Source organism: Vanessa cardui, chromosome 5 (genome assembly GCF_905220365.1).
Source record: "Vanessa cardui chromosome 5, ilVanCard2.1, whole genome shotgun sequence".
Classification (NCBI taxonomy): Eukaryota; Metazoa; Arthropoda; class Insecta; order Lepidoptera; family Nymphalidae; genus Vanessa; species Vanessa cardui.
Genome location: NC_061127.1, coordinates 6147174 through 6165037, shown reverse-complemented (window position 1 = coordinate 6165037; position 17864 = coordinate 6147174). Strand labels below are relative to the sequence as shown.

Sequence of the window (17864 nt, the reverse complement as noted above, 5' to 3'; positions counted from 1 at the left end):
TAATATTCTTTTGTGAGTGGAAAGCACCCCAATATTCTACAAACCCTAAAACATATTCCTCTATTTAGTGGGTTACTTTAGAAACGCTGTTAATATTAAATAGAAATGCTTCAAAAGTGAAATTTAATTTCATCATAGTATATAAGATTACACGTGTATTATTTGTGTTTATGAAAACCTGTCAAAACTTGTAAATTCTGAAACATTGAACTGGAGCAACGTGGAAGTTTAACTTTCGAATCCAACTCGTTAACACGAAAAGCCTTTTCAAGCCAAAGGACATTTACAAGAAAACTTTATTTCACATGTTATTACTTTATCTAAGTACTTGCAATTTTAAGTCATATTATCAAGCCTACTTAATATACATGTCAAGTGTAATATATTGAATTTGAAATAACCGGTTAATGATATCGATTAACAATATAGCATTGGACTCGTTATCACAATATATTTTTGAATGTAATACTGCAAAAATGCTGCATACTTATTAAGAATTTGAATAGAACAATCAAATGACGCCAAAAAAGCATATGTACTAAAAATAAATGTATAAATTTGATAGTCTTTTCAACAACGAAAAAGTTTTTTTATAATATTATGTATGTATGTATAATACAGACAACTTTCAAACATGTATCCAATATTACTTATTGTTATCGTTATATTAAAAATGCCCTAAATTACTTCGTGATTTATTTTAATAAAGATTAATAATTGATTTCGAAATGAAACTTTTACTTAATAAAAGGATCATTATAGGTGCCATTTATTATATATCCTACTCTTAAACGGCAATACTGCGTATTAATGTGTGTCGGTTGAAAAGGTGAGTGAGTCAGTGTTCAAGGGACATAATAACTTGGTTCCTAAAGTTAGTGACGTGTTGGAGATACAACGAATAGAATAATTAAAATTCCATACATAGCCAATATCTATGACCGGTGGTGACCACTTACCATCAGGTAGCTCATTTTCCCGCCTGTATAAAAATAACCAATACTTACCAAGTTGAACGATCCCAGCTAAAAGTTGAATAATACCACCAATGAAACAAAGCAATACTGCATAGTCAGGATTTGTGCCATTCGTGTATGTGAACGTAAGGAGGGAGAGTAAAGCAGTCGGTCCGATATTTATTTGTGGGCAAGTGCCCATTACAGCATAGACGAAGCCCCCAGCGAACGACGCGTACAGACCATACTGAAAGGTTTTGGTTATAAAATAAAATTGAACAAGTATATTTCAATCCTTTTCATTGATATATCTTTCGAGATAAAATCTTAAACTTATACTTTTCTAGCTACCCGCCCTGGTTTCGCACGGGTGCAATACTGTATGTGTATGATGTATTTGTATATAATACATGTATTATATACTAAAACCTTCCTCTCGTATAGGTATATTTCGGATTTTGATGCGGTTTTTTTATACATAGAGTACAAACTATTAAAAAAAAACCGCATCAAAATCAGAGATACCTATTCAAACAAGATGACTTTGTTTTATACTGTGTGATTAGTATAAATCGTATCTGCTAAACATTGTTTCATATGGTAGCGTTGCACTGGAATTTCATCTTAATTTTTACACATAATACACTTTTGAGTGGAAGTCTAACATAAAAAATGTCGATCAAAATAAATAATAACAATACTTTGTGAAATTTAATTTAAATTAAATATATATAAATACGAGTATATCCAAGATATTTTAAAACTACACGTTTATTTTAAAAATAAAATTTTCCTATAAATTAAGACTAACGAAAGCTGTTTTTCACCAGAAAGAAATGCAAATTTGTAACTTGCATAGAAATGAACTGGTTACTATTAACATAAGATTTTCCGTCGGTAACTGGATATTTGATTAAAATTATTACCTTAAATAATTAACTCGACGTGTTTTGTTCGACAAATATACAAATGCTATGTAAATTTCAACCCATATACATAAATTTAAAACTAGACTTTATAATTTAATAAATAAATATTACGTCATTGTTAATAACTCGTGTTGTGTTTGACGCACCGTTGTTAAATAAATAAATAACGAAAGGAATCCCCATATTAGCTTAATATATTAAATAACCAACACTGTACATACAAGATATCTGTATGAATGTATTACTCTTCTTATATATTGTTCTTATTACTTTTTTTCAATATACATATTAAATGCAAAGTAACTCTGAGTCAGTCTTTTAAGTATCATTATGATTACATAGTGTAAACAAAGTCGCTTACCACTGTCTGTCTCTACGTATGCCTAAATCTTTAAAATAACACAACGGATTTTGATTCGATTATTAACAGAGTGATCGAGAGGAATGTTTTTGGTATATAATACATGGACAATATAGTAAAGAAACACTGATAATTTTAGAAGTTTATTATGTGATGTCGTAAATAAAACAATTCTGTAGTATATTTGATATCAGTATTGCATCCGTGCGAACCCAGATTGGATCGCTAGTGAATTATCAAATTTCATTTATAAATAGCATTGACGTTTTTAGAAATATTAACGGTTCATTACATTTAAAATGTTCGAACAACTTTTTAAACTAAGATGTTATGTCCCTGTTACGTATTGGCAATAACTCACTTACACTTCAAACTAGAACACAACAATTGTATTATTGCTGATGGTAGAATATTTGAGAGACGTATGGAATCTATTCTCGCAAAAATTCTTACCACCAAGTCATTCAGAATATAGTGATGCCTAAGAACGGGCTTCGATATAACTTTTTAAATATATTTTTAAGTGATATGTAAGTAACACGAAGTATAGTATTGGTATATTTATAACGCTTTTCTATCTATATATCTTAAATCATGAGCTATGAGCAAAAAATGTGGTAAAAATTGAAATCTATGTAAGGTTTTGATGATAAAACCATTAAATTATTTCAAAAACTAATCAAGATATTATTATTATATACATCGATAGCGAACCTTCTTCTTATTAAAATGTCATCAAAAGTGAAAATCGATCAGATGTCATTTAATGGTAATCGTCTTACACAACGGCAGAATATAGATTTGAAAAAAAAATATATAAAATTAATTATCTGCATATATACATATACGTATAAAGCCAATCCTCACGTTCTTAACATCATCGTGTACGCGTGTATCAATTGTTTTTGTTTGGCAGCATTTCTCCTAAACCCCTTTCCTCTTCTTTGTAAAGACTGTTGAAAAGCCAACAGGAACAACAAATAAAACGAGTAAAGCAACTTTCTTGTATTTCAAAACTCAGACTTACTCTCACGCTTGATAAAAATCCATTAGACGAACTCAACTGAAACTAACTGATTCAGCTTCATAAAAGTTTAAACTTTCTTATTTCCCCGCTAGTTCCTTTGATTATAATATATAGTTCTAATTTAGACTTTATATTTATAAAAACACTCAAACTTAGTGTTCTACGAATATGTACTTAAGATAAATATATTCTAATTAATAGATTTAAAAAACCTCGTAAGCATTTAAAAATGGAACTTAAATATTGAAGTGTATATTTAAGTTCGTGTCATGACTACGATGAAGACTTAATGCAAACTTTACACTTAAAACGATTCAAAAGTAACAGTTATAAAATTAAAATAATGATATCTAGATATGCACAGTAAATCTAGGTCAGATTTAATACGGAAGAACAAATAATTTGCATCGTTTGCAATCAACAAACATCGATGTTTATCAGTGTTTCAACCTTGCTATCGATCCGTAGACAATAGTTTGCGGCATCAGTGTAAGCTACTGTGATCCCGCCAATTAAATCCCTAATCCCTCTGAGCAGGTTTGTTGCTACTCTACAAACGTAGGACGGAGTACATTTGTTCCATTGATTGTCGAACAAATAAACAATACGATTTTGTTTTGCTTTTTGTAAAAACCTTTAAAGCAAAGGATATTTATAAAATTATACTGAAAATCATACAATTATTTCTGTCAACGATTAATACTTATAAGCTATTTAGGTAAATACCCTAAAAATAATATATGTACAAAGAATAACTCAGAGATAAAATAATTTCAAAAGACACAGATCAAGACACATAATGTGATCTGGGGGCACGACAGTGCCCCAGCCAAGTCTCGAGCAAAATAGGCACGGCCGTACTATCTTTTCTCAAAGCGATTCACGGCTGTTTCGCCCCCCCCCCTATATCTTCGACGTCGATAAAGCTAGGAGTTTAGGTTTTTTCACTATAATTATAATATAAAGAAAACTATTTATACAATTACTAAATGTTGATTTATAACTACAAAATAATTTGAATAGGACTTGGCTTCAATGAGATTCCAAAACTTTTTACGATGGAAAGACTGCGTCGAGAAACTTGGCATTTTTTTTACATTTAATGTTTTTGGTGGGATTACGAATTTACTTGAAAATTTGGAATCGAACCACAATATTAAAATAATAGTTATGTGCCTTTTCTATGGTGGTGAGTAGGTAGATTGCTAGGTTTTTTAAAATAAACAGAAATATGTATTCTGTATTATAATATGATTATATTATTTATTTTACAAGAAAACTAATCAAGACTTATTTGTGTATTCGATTTTCAAATTTGTCTTTAAATAAAACGTCTTTAAGTAAATCTTGGGTAGGTAAGGCTCTCGACTAAGCTCCTTTAGAGGATTTTGTGTTCTTAAATATTTAATATAGAAATCCCAAAGTTGTTACGTAAGCCTCTACGATAACTACGATAAATAAAAATTGAAATATTCTAATTAATGCCGGAACTATATAAATTGTTTCTTATCGAAGAAAGTGTACTTTATCACAGTACATAAATTATTTATAACTCGAAAAAATATTTCAAGGGAAAACAAAGAGTGAAAGTTATAGATGTAAAATATTTCATGTTAAACTAAAATAGAAAACACGTTACAATTTAAACCCGGGTTTGACTCTGTTTTTTTACTAAGAGAGTTACTATACGTGCTTGGAAGGCTGTATAAGGCATTTGCAAGACAGTCTTGTGTAAATTATTTGTGTGTTCGTTATCGTCGGTCTGATTGTTTATTTACCTGTGGCTCGAATCCTGCTAGAGAGGCGTAAGCAATGGACTGCGGGATTAACGTAAGGGCTACTGTTATACCAGCGATCAAATCCCCAATTCCAGTCCTTACATCATATCGTCTCGACCAACTCAGTATGGGGAAAACCCGCCCAACAATTCGCCGTGGCTCCAACAACATTGCCCTGCAAATTTTAGTTTATTTTACATTTCACTAAATTTATGATATACTTTTTTTACTTTTTGGCTTTTTTTATGGTATAGGTTGGCGGACGAGCATATGGGCCACCTGATGGTAAGTGGTCACCATCACCCATAGACAATGACGCTGTAAGAAATATTAACTATTCCTTACATCGTCAATGTGCCACCAGCCTTGGGAACTAATATGTTATGTCCCTTGTGCCTGTAGTTACACTGGCTCACTCACCCTTCAGACCGGAACACAACAATACTGAGTATTGTTGTGAGTAGAGTTATTTGGCGGAAGAATAACTGATGAGTGGGTGGTACCTACCCAGACCACCAAGTATATTTTAGCCTTTATTATGCTATTTGCCTTTTGCTGAATAAATTATAGAATCAATAAAATATGGTATGTGCGATTTGATCTCCCAATATTACTAAACATATATTTGAGTTAAAAACGAGCATCTTCTCTTCTTGAGGAACATACAACATATTCATTCCATACAATATATTCATGTTCCAAGCCTCCTCCTCCTCCTTTATGGAAGAGGAGGCCTAAGCCCAGCAGTGGGTAATTTACAGGCTGTTACTTTACTTTACTACTTTTTTGATAGGACTCAAATTGAATGTAGATGAATTGTTTGCGACATTCGACAGATTTCCTCACGATGTTTTCCTCCATCCTATTATTTAATCAATAATAACCATTGGATCGAATCTATTTACCTTGAAGTCAATATCAACATACGAACATACATACACAAAATTATCCTTCTCAACAATAAAACATTTGGATACCAGTAATGAATTGTCAAAAGTCGACTATATACTGCCGACCGTACCTTATATAGTCGTATTTTTTTATACTATATATAATACCTACATTACTTCCTTGTAAAATAAACAAGAATAATAGGTGTTTTTATTTCAATTATCTATGTTTTTTTATAAAGAGGAATATTTATTTTGTCATTCCTAAAAAATATGCAAAAGTTACGATAGTTTGACGTGAACTTGCAATTACCATATTATAACTAATTATAATCACACGTTCATACTGCACTAAATATATACTTATATTATAAATACGAAAATATCACTGTCTGCCTATTACATTTTCACGGTTAACCTATTTTGATAAATGGAAGAACATACTAGCTTGTTTTTTATACCTAACACCTGACTAACAATCAGGTTAAATGAATGGAAGAACATATTATGCTACTTTTTATACTATATATTTAAACTGACTAGCACTCAGGTTAAAAGAAAACGAGAGTGAAACCGCGGGTGCCAACTAGTATGTTATTATAATAATCGCTATATACTAAGAAAATTCGATATATCACATAATTAATATCAACGTATATTCAAAATTCGTACATTCGTTCAGAGCGCATTATTTAACCTGAGGATGCCCTATAAATATAATGTAACAATTAAAGATAATGAGAAATAGATAATAATATTTAAATAATTGCCCTCAAGATTAAAAAAAAAGATTAGCACTCAAACTATAGACTTTAGTTGTATCTACAAACTATAACACTTTAGTTGTCATCAATGTTATGCAAATTTTGAACTGTAATCACATATATTATGAAATATTACCTGTTTATATTCACAGCCCACACCATGAATGAAAAACGTTGTTAAACTACGAGTATTTTCATAACCACATACACGAACAAACATATATCTTATTAAGACTAAAATAACGGTAAAACATTATTATATTTTGGCACATTAGAAATAAACAATATATTTTCTCGCGCTTGTCTTGACGCATGCGCGCGAATTCTTTTTTAACCTGCGCATTCGGCAACGGTTTAACGTAAACTGCCTCAAAGTACTAAGTGTTAACATAATTATCTTATGATCTATTCAATTTCCCGTAGTTACAATAAATTTTACATACACAACAACAATATGTAATAAATTATATAAACACCACACGTCTTATAATTTTATTTACACCTTTTTTTTAATTTTAATATAAATGACTTCACAAAAATATTAGAAAGAATATAAATAATATTTATTTAATTGATTATATTCAATTTTAACATCCACGTCTTAGAAATTATATTTAAATCATTTCTGGACTAAAATCTAGGGTGTGTAGGTGAGTAACTTTAAGTAACATAATTTTATTTTTCAAAACATTTAGATAATGACCATCTCTATTTTATTTCCTTAAGGAAAAATCCTTCAAAATGTCGAACTAGACTTTGCTGTTCGTACAAGTATCATAGATAGCTAAAATTATGAGTCTAGACATTGTAATGGAAAGTATTTTTTATTAAAATCTTAAATATTGTGCTAGTAAGGATCCAATAACAAATATATCTTTTGCAATCATTAAAAACAAAATGAGATTCAAAAAAATAAACGAAGAAGCAACCAAGATGGTTTTGTTCAAAAATATTTATTTATTTTATTTCTTTCTCAAAACTGGTTACAATAACTTAATTGATAATTTGTGTTGTGAAATTATTCTTACATAGAATTCTTATCCAAAACGCATTCATTATTATATTTTCACAAGGAAAATTAATTATTATTTCAAAATAAGATAGATAATAATTGAATGAAGAAATTGTAATAAGAAAACCTATTTATAAGTTTTACAATTGGTTTTTTTCACGGACGAATAACTTTGAATGCAATGAAATAATTTGTCAGTACGGCTTAGCAAGGTTATTGTCTATTTCTTTATTTACTTTATTAAATTGCAAACATTATTAACAATGATTTAATAACGTAACTGTATATGTACAAATGGCACTATTGATAAAAATAACAAGTAATCACCAAAAACCACTCAAAGTTTATTTTTATTTTATAAAACTTCAAATTTTGAACCTACCTCAGCTAATACTGATTTAAATGTGTCTAACCTATTTATAAAATAATATTCGGAAATGTTTAATATACAGACAAGACAAACATTTATTTTAGAAATATGTGTTTCAAGATAAAACGTATAAATTTCAATAAATATTTTTCCGATGTTTATAACACCACCACATTGATGCGATTCTTTTTATTAATGACTAAACTTTAGGGTTAACGGAAATATTTGACTTAAGTTAGGTATTTACTTAAGCTAAAAGCAAAATAGAACGAATGAATATTTGTATATGCACCTTATTTACAACAGGTTTAATTAATTGGTCTTTTACCTACGTAATATAAGTAATTCAATTTATAACAATTAATTTAAATCGTTTTAGGTGATTTAACTCTTATAAGAATTTAACATTACTTTTTCATATTTCTGCATCAAAATCGTAACAAAATAGCTTGCTTTAAAAAAGAACTACGTTTTAATATTTAAAATTCACTCATTGTATATAATATATGATATTGAAATTTGATTCGATTGTCAAAATTGTTTTAAATAGTAATTTTATATCAGAAAAAGATGAGTAACGCTATTCTACCTTTCCAGTGGAATCGACGTTACAAATTGGTATGATTCAATAAATCACACAAATATTTCTATAGTAATGTAAGAACTACAACCTCCTCTAAATTTAAGGAGAATGTTGTTTATTGCATACAACTGCCACTAAGGAATATGTCACAATATAACCAAGTATTAAACTCTACATAATAAATAGATGATATAATATTCAATGCATAATTAAACGATATTTTCATAAGGTGATAATGCCTACTGCTAACTGCTATGCGACATTGACGTATGGTAAAGCCTTGAATCCACTTCACGCGATGAGAATTAAAATAACGATAATGTAAATAAAATAACTGCTGGCAAAGGCCCCTTCTCTTAAAGTACTATCACGCTACTCGAATGCAAGTAGTAAATGCACTCGTGAATTCCTTGAAGAGATTTTCATCCGGGCTTGAGATGTATACAAATCTATAGTAAAATTATAAATGCGAATATAATTTGATATGAAGATAGTTTGAGTTCCGAGAAAAGACATAAACTAATTTTTTTAATTAACCTCTCGAGGGAGTAAATTTTCGGGTGAGGGATTCTATGCTATTGGTATTTTTTATAAATTTCGCGCTGGTAAACCCTCAGGTTCAGATATTTAAGTACATGAAAACTCAGCTTATCCGGATTTACTTCGAACTTTTGATACGAACCGTGCATTTTAACCACACGATCATCTCAGTTGAACAATTTGCTCAGCAATATTTATTTATAGACTTTAAACATACAGCAAATAAAAAACAAGGTTTTTCCATATTACGTACGTGTCAGAAAAACCTTAAGTGGTACACACAACGAATCTCGTAAAAAAGAAATCAAACAATATCAGCTGGAAATGCCGCAAATCGTCCTTGAATTAATGATCTTATAAAAATGATTAATATTATCTTGCTTAGCAAACTTAAACTTAAAATATTATGTGCTGATTTTTTTTTGTAAAGATACAGAACAAATGTCAAACAACCGTGTGTTTGTTTTACTAATTAAAAAGGAAAAATATTCAACTACATATATGCGTATATAAGTTAAGCTATGTAATTAGTCTATGAACTTCTATTTTTGTTATCAAAATTAATTTCATTTCTACAATATACTAACAAACTTATTGATTAATTTAAAGAAAAATGCTTTATTATAAGGTCAAGTACTTGTTTTTTAGTGATCTGAGTACAATGTGCATACTGAAATAATTTACTATGTGTATCAATTATTATAAATAATTGAGAAGATGTTTTTTGTTGTTCCCTAAAAGAAAAAAAATGCTAAAATTACATAACCCCTATATAAAATTGTCATATATTCTGAATTTTTTTTTTTTTAAGTATGACGTTTTTTTTATTAACATAAGAATTATATATACCACGTGTTTTAAGCCTGTATACATAATTAATATATCTTTATTACTGTCATATGCATTCATGAACCATTCATCCGATTGACCAGTTACTTTGTACAATTGTTACTGGCACGTGCGTGAAGGCTAGTGGCGTAGCGTTTAGCGGCCATTAATAGAATACTATTAATTATGAGACGTGGGCGATTATTGTTTATAATGTATAGAACCATTACAATATCATTAGCTCGTTTAAGATAAGGATTTATCAAAGATATTATCATTCGTACGAAAAACTAATGTAGTATTAAATACATTAAATATAAAAATAGGGATACAGAAACAGATAGAATATTCTGATTCGATATGATTTCGATATATCTACACTTAAGTGAAAGAAAAAAAAATTTAGACGCTTGAAAATATCTCGAACCGTAAGTCAAAGCATTAAAAACAATCAAACTGGGAAAATTTAAAAAGTTTTTCATTAGTGACCTCTAATCTCGATTCAGGGAGCGTTTATTACTATTTACAGCACCTTTTATCTGTTTTTGGGGTTCCCGAGAGGATTAACGAGAAACTATTAGAAGCAGTTTCGAACTTTGTTGGATAATCATTATTTATATTTAATATTCTCAAAAGCTTTGACTTACGTTTTATTATTATACAATAAATATATAGCAGATTTGGATAAAATCATATAAAATGTTATTCGAAAATCAATAAAGTTGCTTTAAATGATTCAATTATTTAGAATATTACGTATTTATTGAATTTATCACGTACAATTACTTTATTATAAAATGGAATATATTTACTTGGTGGTAGGGCTTTGTGCTCATCAGGTGGCCCATATGCTCGTCCGCCAACCTATACCATAAAATAAAGTAAAAAATAAAAATCGTACGTATAGGGGGAAGGTGAAGGTTAAGGTATTACATGAATAAACCCCTTCGTTTAATTGCACACTGTAGGAAATTTTATTAATTAAATAATCAGTCTGTCTTCCTTTAATTATAATCAGCCAAAACAAAACTTCTCATAGAAATATCAACTTAAAAAAATAACTAAATCTCGCCATCTTACCCCATCTATTGGGTAAGATGGGGTATCCCCCTCGGGTAAGATGGGGTATAGAGTATTTAAGCGTCGCCGTCGTCTTCATAAACCGGGCAGATATGTTCAGCTTCGTCATAGCTATATTCCAGTCCTGCACAGCCACACTTACTGTAACTATGACAAGTGATCCATCCTTCAGTTGACTTGGATTACAAGCCCCAACAGTACAGGCATTCTTTATCTTCTTCTTCTGAGGTCTGAGCTTCTTCGCTTTTCTCGGTTTTTCGAGTTCTCTTATGTTTTTCGTTTTCTTTTTTTTTATTACATTTGATTTTGGTTTCTTACTATTTTGTTTAGTGCTCTAATTCTGTTTTATATGAAGAAGCAGTAAAAATAGCTGTTTTTCTCCTTCTTCGAACTTGTGTTGGTCTTTTTTCGGCGAATAGCGGATAAGGCATTATCTATTTCTGGCTACATTAAAAGCTTTGTTGGTTAATTTATAACCTTTATTTCCACCTAAAACGTCTTGAATTGTTACTTCCATTTGTTCTTCACTCCACGCACTATAAAAAAAAATTGAATTAAATCTCAATACAAACCCCATCTTACCTCGCTAACTCTTCTTGCCCTACCTTTTGCTAAGTACGATCAATATCCAATTATATTCCAATACATTAATTTTACGGAATAGAACTGATACATAAAATTAACCTCAAAATTGTTACGAATCTAATATATATGCTTCTAAAATGTACGAAACACGTTATTGAAGTACAACTTCACGCTTATCACATTTCAGGATATAGGTTGGGGAAAGAGGGACTGAGGTAGCGGTGTTCTGAATCCACAATGAGGAAGACAATGGATCATCCGGATATTGCCTGTCAACCGTCCGCCGATACTAGGTCACACTGGACATACACGAGAATTAACAGTGTTCTTCGCCGTCTACTTTGAAATTACTTTCCATTTCAAACTGTATAAAAGCAAATTCTAATTAAAAATATAGCACTATATACTTTACTTTATTCGACTCATAAAAACACTTCATTCTTGTGAAGTGAATCTTTAAGGTTCATGAAAATCAAATATTACTCACTCCAAGGATAAGGAATTTAATAACAACGTTATTTTTATTTGTTTTCAAAGTTATAATAACCTAAAATAACATTACATATTTTTAGTGGTCGCAACCTGGATAGGCGCCAGATATGTTAATACCAACAATGTTGTTTTATCTCCTGACACTTCAAACTCACTCAATAAATATAAAGAGTATTTATTTATTTTCCATTAGTTTAGATAATTTCCATAATTTGAGAGACACTTATCTGTTGTACGAAAATATTATAAATATAAAAATATATTGTTAGATTTAGGTAGTTCTTTAATATGAGTAAGTATGTAGGTACATAATTATACCAATCCTTATGTAAGTATATATTTATTTGGTTCAATAAGTAATGTATTAAAAAATGGACGAATATCTATATCAAATACAACATTATATATTATACAATATTACATGCAGTATGCATATCAATACCAATTCACATGATAGAGATCCACTTAAAAAAATAGTAGGGACAATATGTAGTATTCAAATTTAGTAATAAAAGTTCAGATAAAACCAAATCGATTTGATTTTTTCGACCCCTATTTAAGGCGATATAAGTTTTCTTTACTCTTTGAATCAAATTTTAAGGTTAACTGTCAACTACCTATCTGGAGTGAGAGCACAACTTGAATCATACATCCACTATAACATAATTTATTTACGACTATGTTTTAAAAATATATAAATAATAATAATAGTAATAAATAAAATGTTTTAACAGTGTTGTCTATGGGCCAAAGTGACCCTCTCTAATTGACACTTGCTAATTTGCTAAATAAAAAACAATATAATCATCATATAACACCACTCACATTCATTATCTACATGAAAATTATACCGACTATTGTATATATTCAAAATATATTACAATTACGAAAAAGATATAAATTTCCGCTATCCGAAAAGCAAAGTGCAAAATTAAGTTTCAATATTCAGCTGCATCATTATGCGGCTCGTGTTCAAAAATTTTCAGTTGCAATATTTTATTTTCATAAGCTTGATAAATAATCGTTTTCACGCTTACTTTATACGGAACCTGTTACAAAACCGCATGAAGAGCAAACCGAAATAAAATTACGAATTACGTTATAATTTATTTCATAGTGCAATTAAAAATCAAGCCGTCTTATTATAATTAAAAACATGGCAACATTGCATAGAATTATTCATTAAAGTTTTGTCTAACGGAGATTGTTTTGGAACGAAGTTATGAACAAATAACAAAATGGAAACATGAAACAGCTTACTGTTTCAAATTAAAAGCATATACATTTACTTAAGGTCTTTAACTAAGCAAACCCTGCACTCTAAGTACCGTCCGGACAGGGCCTTCAAATTATATTTCGTTGAATATAATCTATACGTATAATATAATTGGAGTGTCTGTTTGTAATATTAAAATAGCCCTTTTTTACTCAATGCATATGTATCTACACGGTACATATACCAAAATAACATTCTTTACCATTTTTGTCGGTCTGTCTGTCAGTCTGCCTGACTGTTCCGGTTTATCTCTGGAACGGTTGGATCGTTTTTGAAGGGATATTCACTGACTGGTAACTAATATAATAGGGAGTAGCTTAGACTACTCAAACGCGTACAAGGTCGCGGGCACAGCTAGTACCGAATAAGACTTAACCAAAATATCGTGGGTAATGCAATCAGTACGTAAGATATGTAGTTATTTTTCTGAGAGTAATCAATAGTATCTCTGCAACTAAATATAATCGGGAATACTAATATAATATTGGAAGTAATTATTTTGTAATTTGTAATGTGTACCATGTCGCTGTAGTGGCGGAATCCCGAGAACTTGGGTTCAATCCCCGATTCCGCTCATTAAAAAGAAATTTGTCATTTTATTCTAAAAATTATCAGTAGTTGGAGTTGGGTAATTAGCAGTGTGTGGATACACTACCGTCCCTCGGAAAACAGGTGAAGTTGTTGGTCCTGCATCTAAACTGTTGCCAGATTGTAAAATTTATGAAAATAATTTTGCTAAGCCTGTGGTTAAACTTTTTGTTTTCATTTATTCTGTACAATTTTATAAAGATTTCCTATTCATTTATGCCAAATAACTCTATTAGGCTAATTGATGAAGACTTAAAATATAGGTTAGACTAAACATTACGCTTACTTTATAATCGTTCTCATTAACTATGATCTTAACGAAAAGACAAAAAGCAAATCACAGCAAGAGCCCATTAATGGCCGACTGCTGAACGAAGACCCCTATAAGGAAAAGGATTCAAAGATAATCCACCACATTATTCAACCTATGCGTTGATTAATAAACATGACTTAAAACTTGCCAAACAATTAATCCGTTTTTGACGTTACAATTTTTTGGCGGTGTACAGGATAAAATATTAAATAGTAAATAAAGCTTTACTAAACCTCTTTGATAATTCTCAAACATTCAGTGATATTTCTATCCCATCGTAGAAATAAAATAAGGTCTGAACCTTGCCATATCTGTCACTCTAAATAAATACAAAAACTTGATCTTTTTTTCATGTTATTATTTAAGCACTTAATAATACCAAATTTCGTATGTTCCTATCCCATTATTGAAAAGTTCTACAAAAGCAAAAATAATTAAGTACCTCTATACAATTATTTTGGGTGTTGAAATATCACAACACGGTTGGATTAAATATCGTACTTTAATACGGCTGGTAAAGTGCAGTGATGCACGAAACAAAATACAACATAAAGGTCATAAACAATGGCAAAACGAAAAGGTGACGCTGAAACCGCGACAAATTCTAAATGAATAAATTGCTAAATAAATCATCCGGCCGTAGAGTCAGACAGCATATGTATCATATACATCCGGACTAATTGCTTCATGCATATTTTTCATTTAACCGTGAATTTAAATAAGCCAGACACCCGCTATTAGAAAAATAGTTTTCATCTATGATTTACTGTGGCCGTGTGTCAAGGATTTCATAACGCTATTCTAAAAAATTTAGAGGACTATATAGAAAATTTTATTTTTTCACTGAAAACGGGTAGAAGAATTGGCCACCTGGTTGTAAGTGGTCAGCCCTTCCCGTAGTCATTGGTGCTGCATGGCGACCTTGAGAATTAAGATGTCCCTTGAGTCTTGAGCTTAGTTTAAGTGGTTAGTAAGATAGTGTTACTTTAGAAATGCTGCTTTGCGGTAAAATAGATGAGTGGGTGGTTTCTACGCGGATGGGCTTGCACAATATACGAGTATTGGAACAAACTCGATTATCGAATTATAGATATCCTTATCAGTAAATGTTTGAAATTATTGTTTTAATGTACCCAACATTTACGCTCTGCTACACTTACATCATCATCTTTACATAATATAAACCATAGTCGCTTACAGCTGTCTATCCCTATGTATGCTACGATATATTACGCAACGGATGTTGATGTCGTTTTTTTAAATAGATTGTGTTGTGACTCGAGAGCAAGGTTTTTGTATATAATATATGGACAATAAAATAAAGAAACAAAAAAAATCTGATCTGAGTATATTTAGTATCAGCATTGCACAGGTGCGAAGCCGGGGCGGGTCGCTAGTATATAATAAGATAGATATAAATATTCTATCATAATTATTGGTTAATTATCTCTGAATGGTCGCAAATATCGAAATCTCTATTTGCTTTAGTTGCAAATGCTGCCAAACTGTTACGTAAAACTGTAGTACTTATATATATAATATTTTAATTATTATATATTTAAGAGATTATCTAAAAAGATTTTCAATCTTATTTATGTCATATAATATTTTATCAGCTACCTTATTTATATAAAACATCAATATTCCTAATGATTTAAAACAACCATTTAAATATGTATAAAATATCGTGATATTTGTAAAAAGGATTTCGGGGATAGATATTTCGATAAAATCACAATATATAAATATCAGTAGTTACATAGCGTAATTATAACGAACTAGCACAAGTTGGTTTATACATTATAACTCATTTTGATATTTGGAAAAATTATAAATTTTTTAATGTTTTATTTAACAAAATAAACAGTCGAATTTGGCCAAAGAATTAAGCGTTCCCCATCAACGCCCGTATCCTATTTATTTGAGGTCGAGGCAGAGACGACGTAGAAAGGATTTGGTAGGCTTTTATGGCTGGCCGCCTGCCTAACGCCAACCTTCCCTAGAACTAGTTTTGCTATTGATTGTGCAACCTACCGCTAAAAAATTAAAAAAATAAATTTAGTTAATGTTTCAACTGCGTCAATATAACACAGCATGAAACAATAGCAATTATTTTTATTAATTCAAGTATCAAACTGAAGCATAAAAGTACACACTTAGAAGTGTAAGTTATTTCAAGTTTCAATTATTTTATTATCACTGCAATAACCTTGTGTATAACAAAAGGTAGGAAGTATAAAGTAATAATCGTACCAATAATTACTATTTTATATTAAAAAAATGATTATATTTTTATTGTCACGTTATTTAATTCTTTTTATTCTGTTAAATATACATCGTACACATAGTTAAATAAAACAATAAAATGGTAACACTCTCGTAACTATAAATATTTCTTACGCTTAAAATTCAAGTATGGCTCACATGGGTTTAATAATGACTTTTCAATTAATGTTATCACTACAAGATTACGACAAAGAGAAATAAAAAAACATTGTAACATATTTCTGACAAAAATAAAATTATTCAAACCAAATTTATAAAATAATATTTTGTGGCCTTCACTTTTCGGTGTACCAGACCTCTAGTCCTTTGTTACCTCAGGCCCTTCAGACTTCTAAGACCGTCTCTGGTTCGATATTAATGTCATTATAATAAAGCAACTGTCACGGTAATGCTAAACAAGACGCCTTTTTGTAAAAAACCCCAAATGTTCTGCCACTTTTATTGTCAATTATAACTTATTAAAGTGTAATTTATGTTCTCCTTTGCTCCAAGGCTTTGTGACTTCTAACACCGCCCTGATACGATATTTAGTTTCACATTTATCTATCACTAAGAGTAGACTTCATTAACGAACGTTCGATCTAAGAGCAGCGGGTCTATGTGAAAAAAGCGTTCTGCATATATCCGGTCTGTGTGACCGAAAACTAAGGTAGGTATATGTGTCTATATAGTCGTATTGTTCTTTTTTCTAAAAATATCACCCTTCATTTTACCATTAAATGTAGTTTATTTTTGTAAATAAACATAATGATAAAGAATTTTCAAGGTAATTTCAAAACTCATTTTGAGCCTCACATTAGTGGCATGCACAGTCGGGGTAAGAATAGTTTCGTCGCCTTAAGATCTATTTTCGTATGCTCAGTATGAGCGATAATCTGCTTTACCGATCGAGTATGACAGGTTGCGTCGCAATGATTTGATGTTCAGTTTCAAAAGGTACTAAGAGTTTATGACTTGATATAGGAATTTGTATGAAAACTGACGAAGGTTTTTTTACTCTGATTATATACATTTGATTACCTAGGTAATAAGTAACATTTACATTATATCCTCTCTGAAAATGTATTGATACGGTCTGACGCAACTCGCGCACGCTGAATGGGCAAATTAAATAATACGAGTATGACCAGTTCTTCTATACAAATATCCGTTCCTTTTAAAATCACTCACATAGCAGAGAACACATCAATAAAAAACATATTTAAA

At 30.3% G+C, this 17864-nt stretch overlaps 1 protein-coding gene across 1 annotated transcript in view; it reads right to left on the bottom strand.

Annotated features, from left to right (window-relative positions):
* LOC124530003 (sodium-independent sulfate anion transporter-like) overlaps positions 1-7065 on the bottom strand; it is a 72568-nt gene extending 65503 nt beyond the window's left edge. Inside the window, exons 1-3 of the mRNA XM_047103975.1 lie at positions 6842-7065; positions 5052-5226; positions 1008-1203 (exon numbers count right to left, since the gene is read on the bottom strand). Coding sequence (XP_046959931.1) covers positions 1008-1203; positions 5052-5226; positions 6842-6867 — 397 coding nt within the window. The 5' untranslated portion in view covers positions 6868-7065. The remainder of the gene's footprint in view (positions 1-1007; positions 1204-5051; positions 5227-6841) is intronic.
* Positions 7066-17864: the final 10799 nt, after the last annotated feature.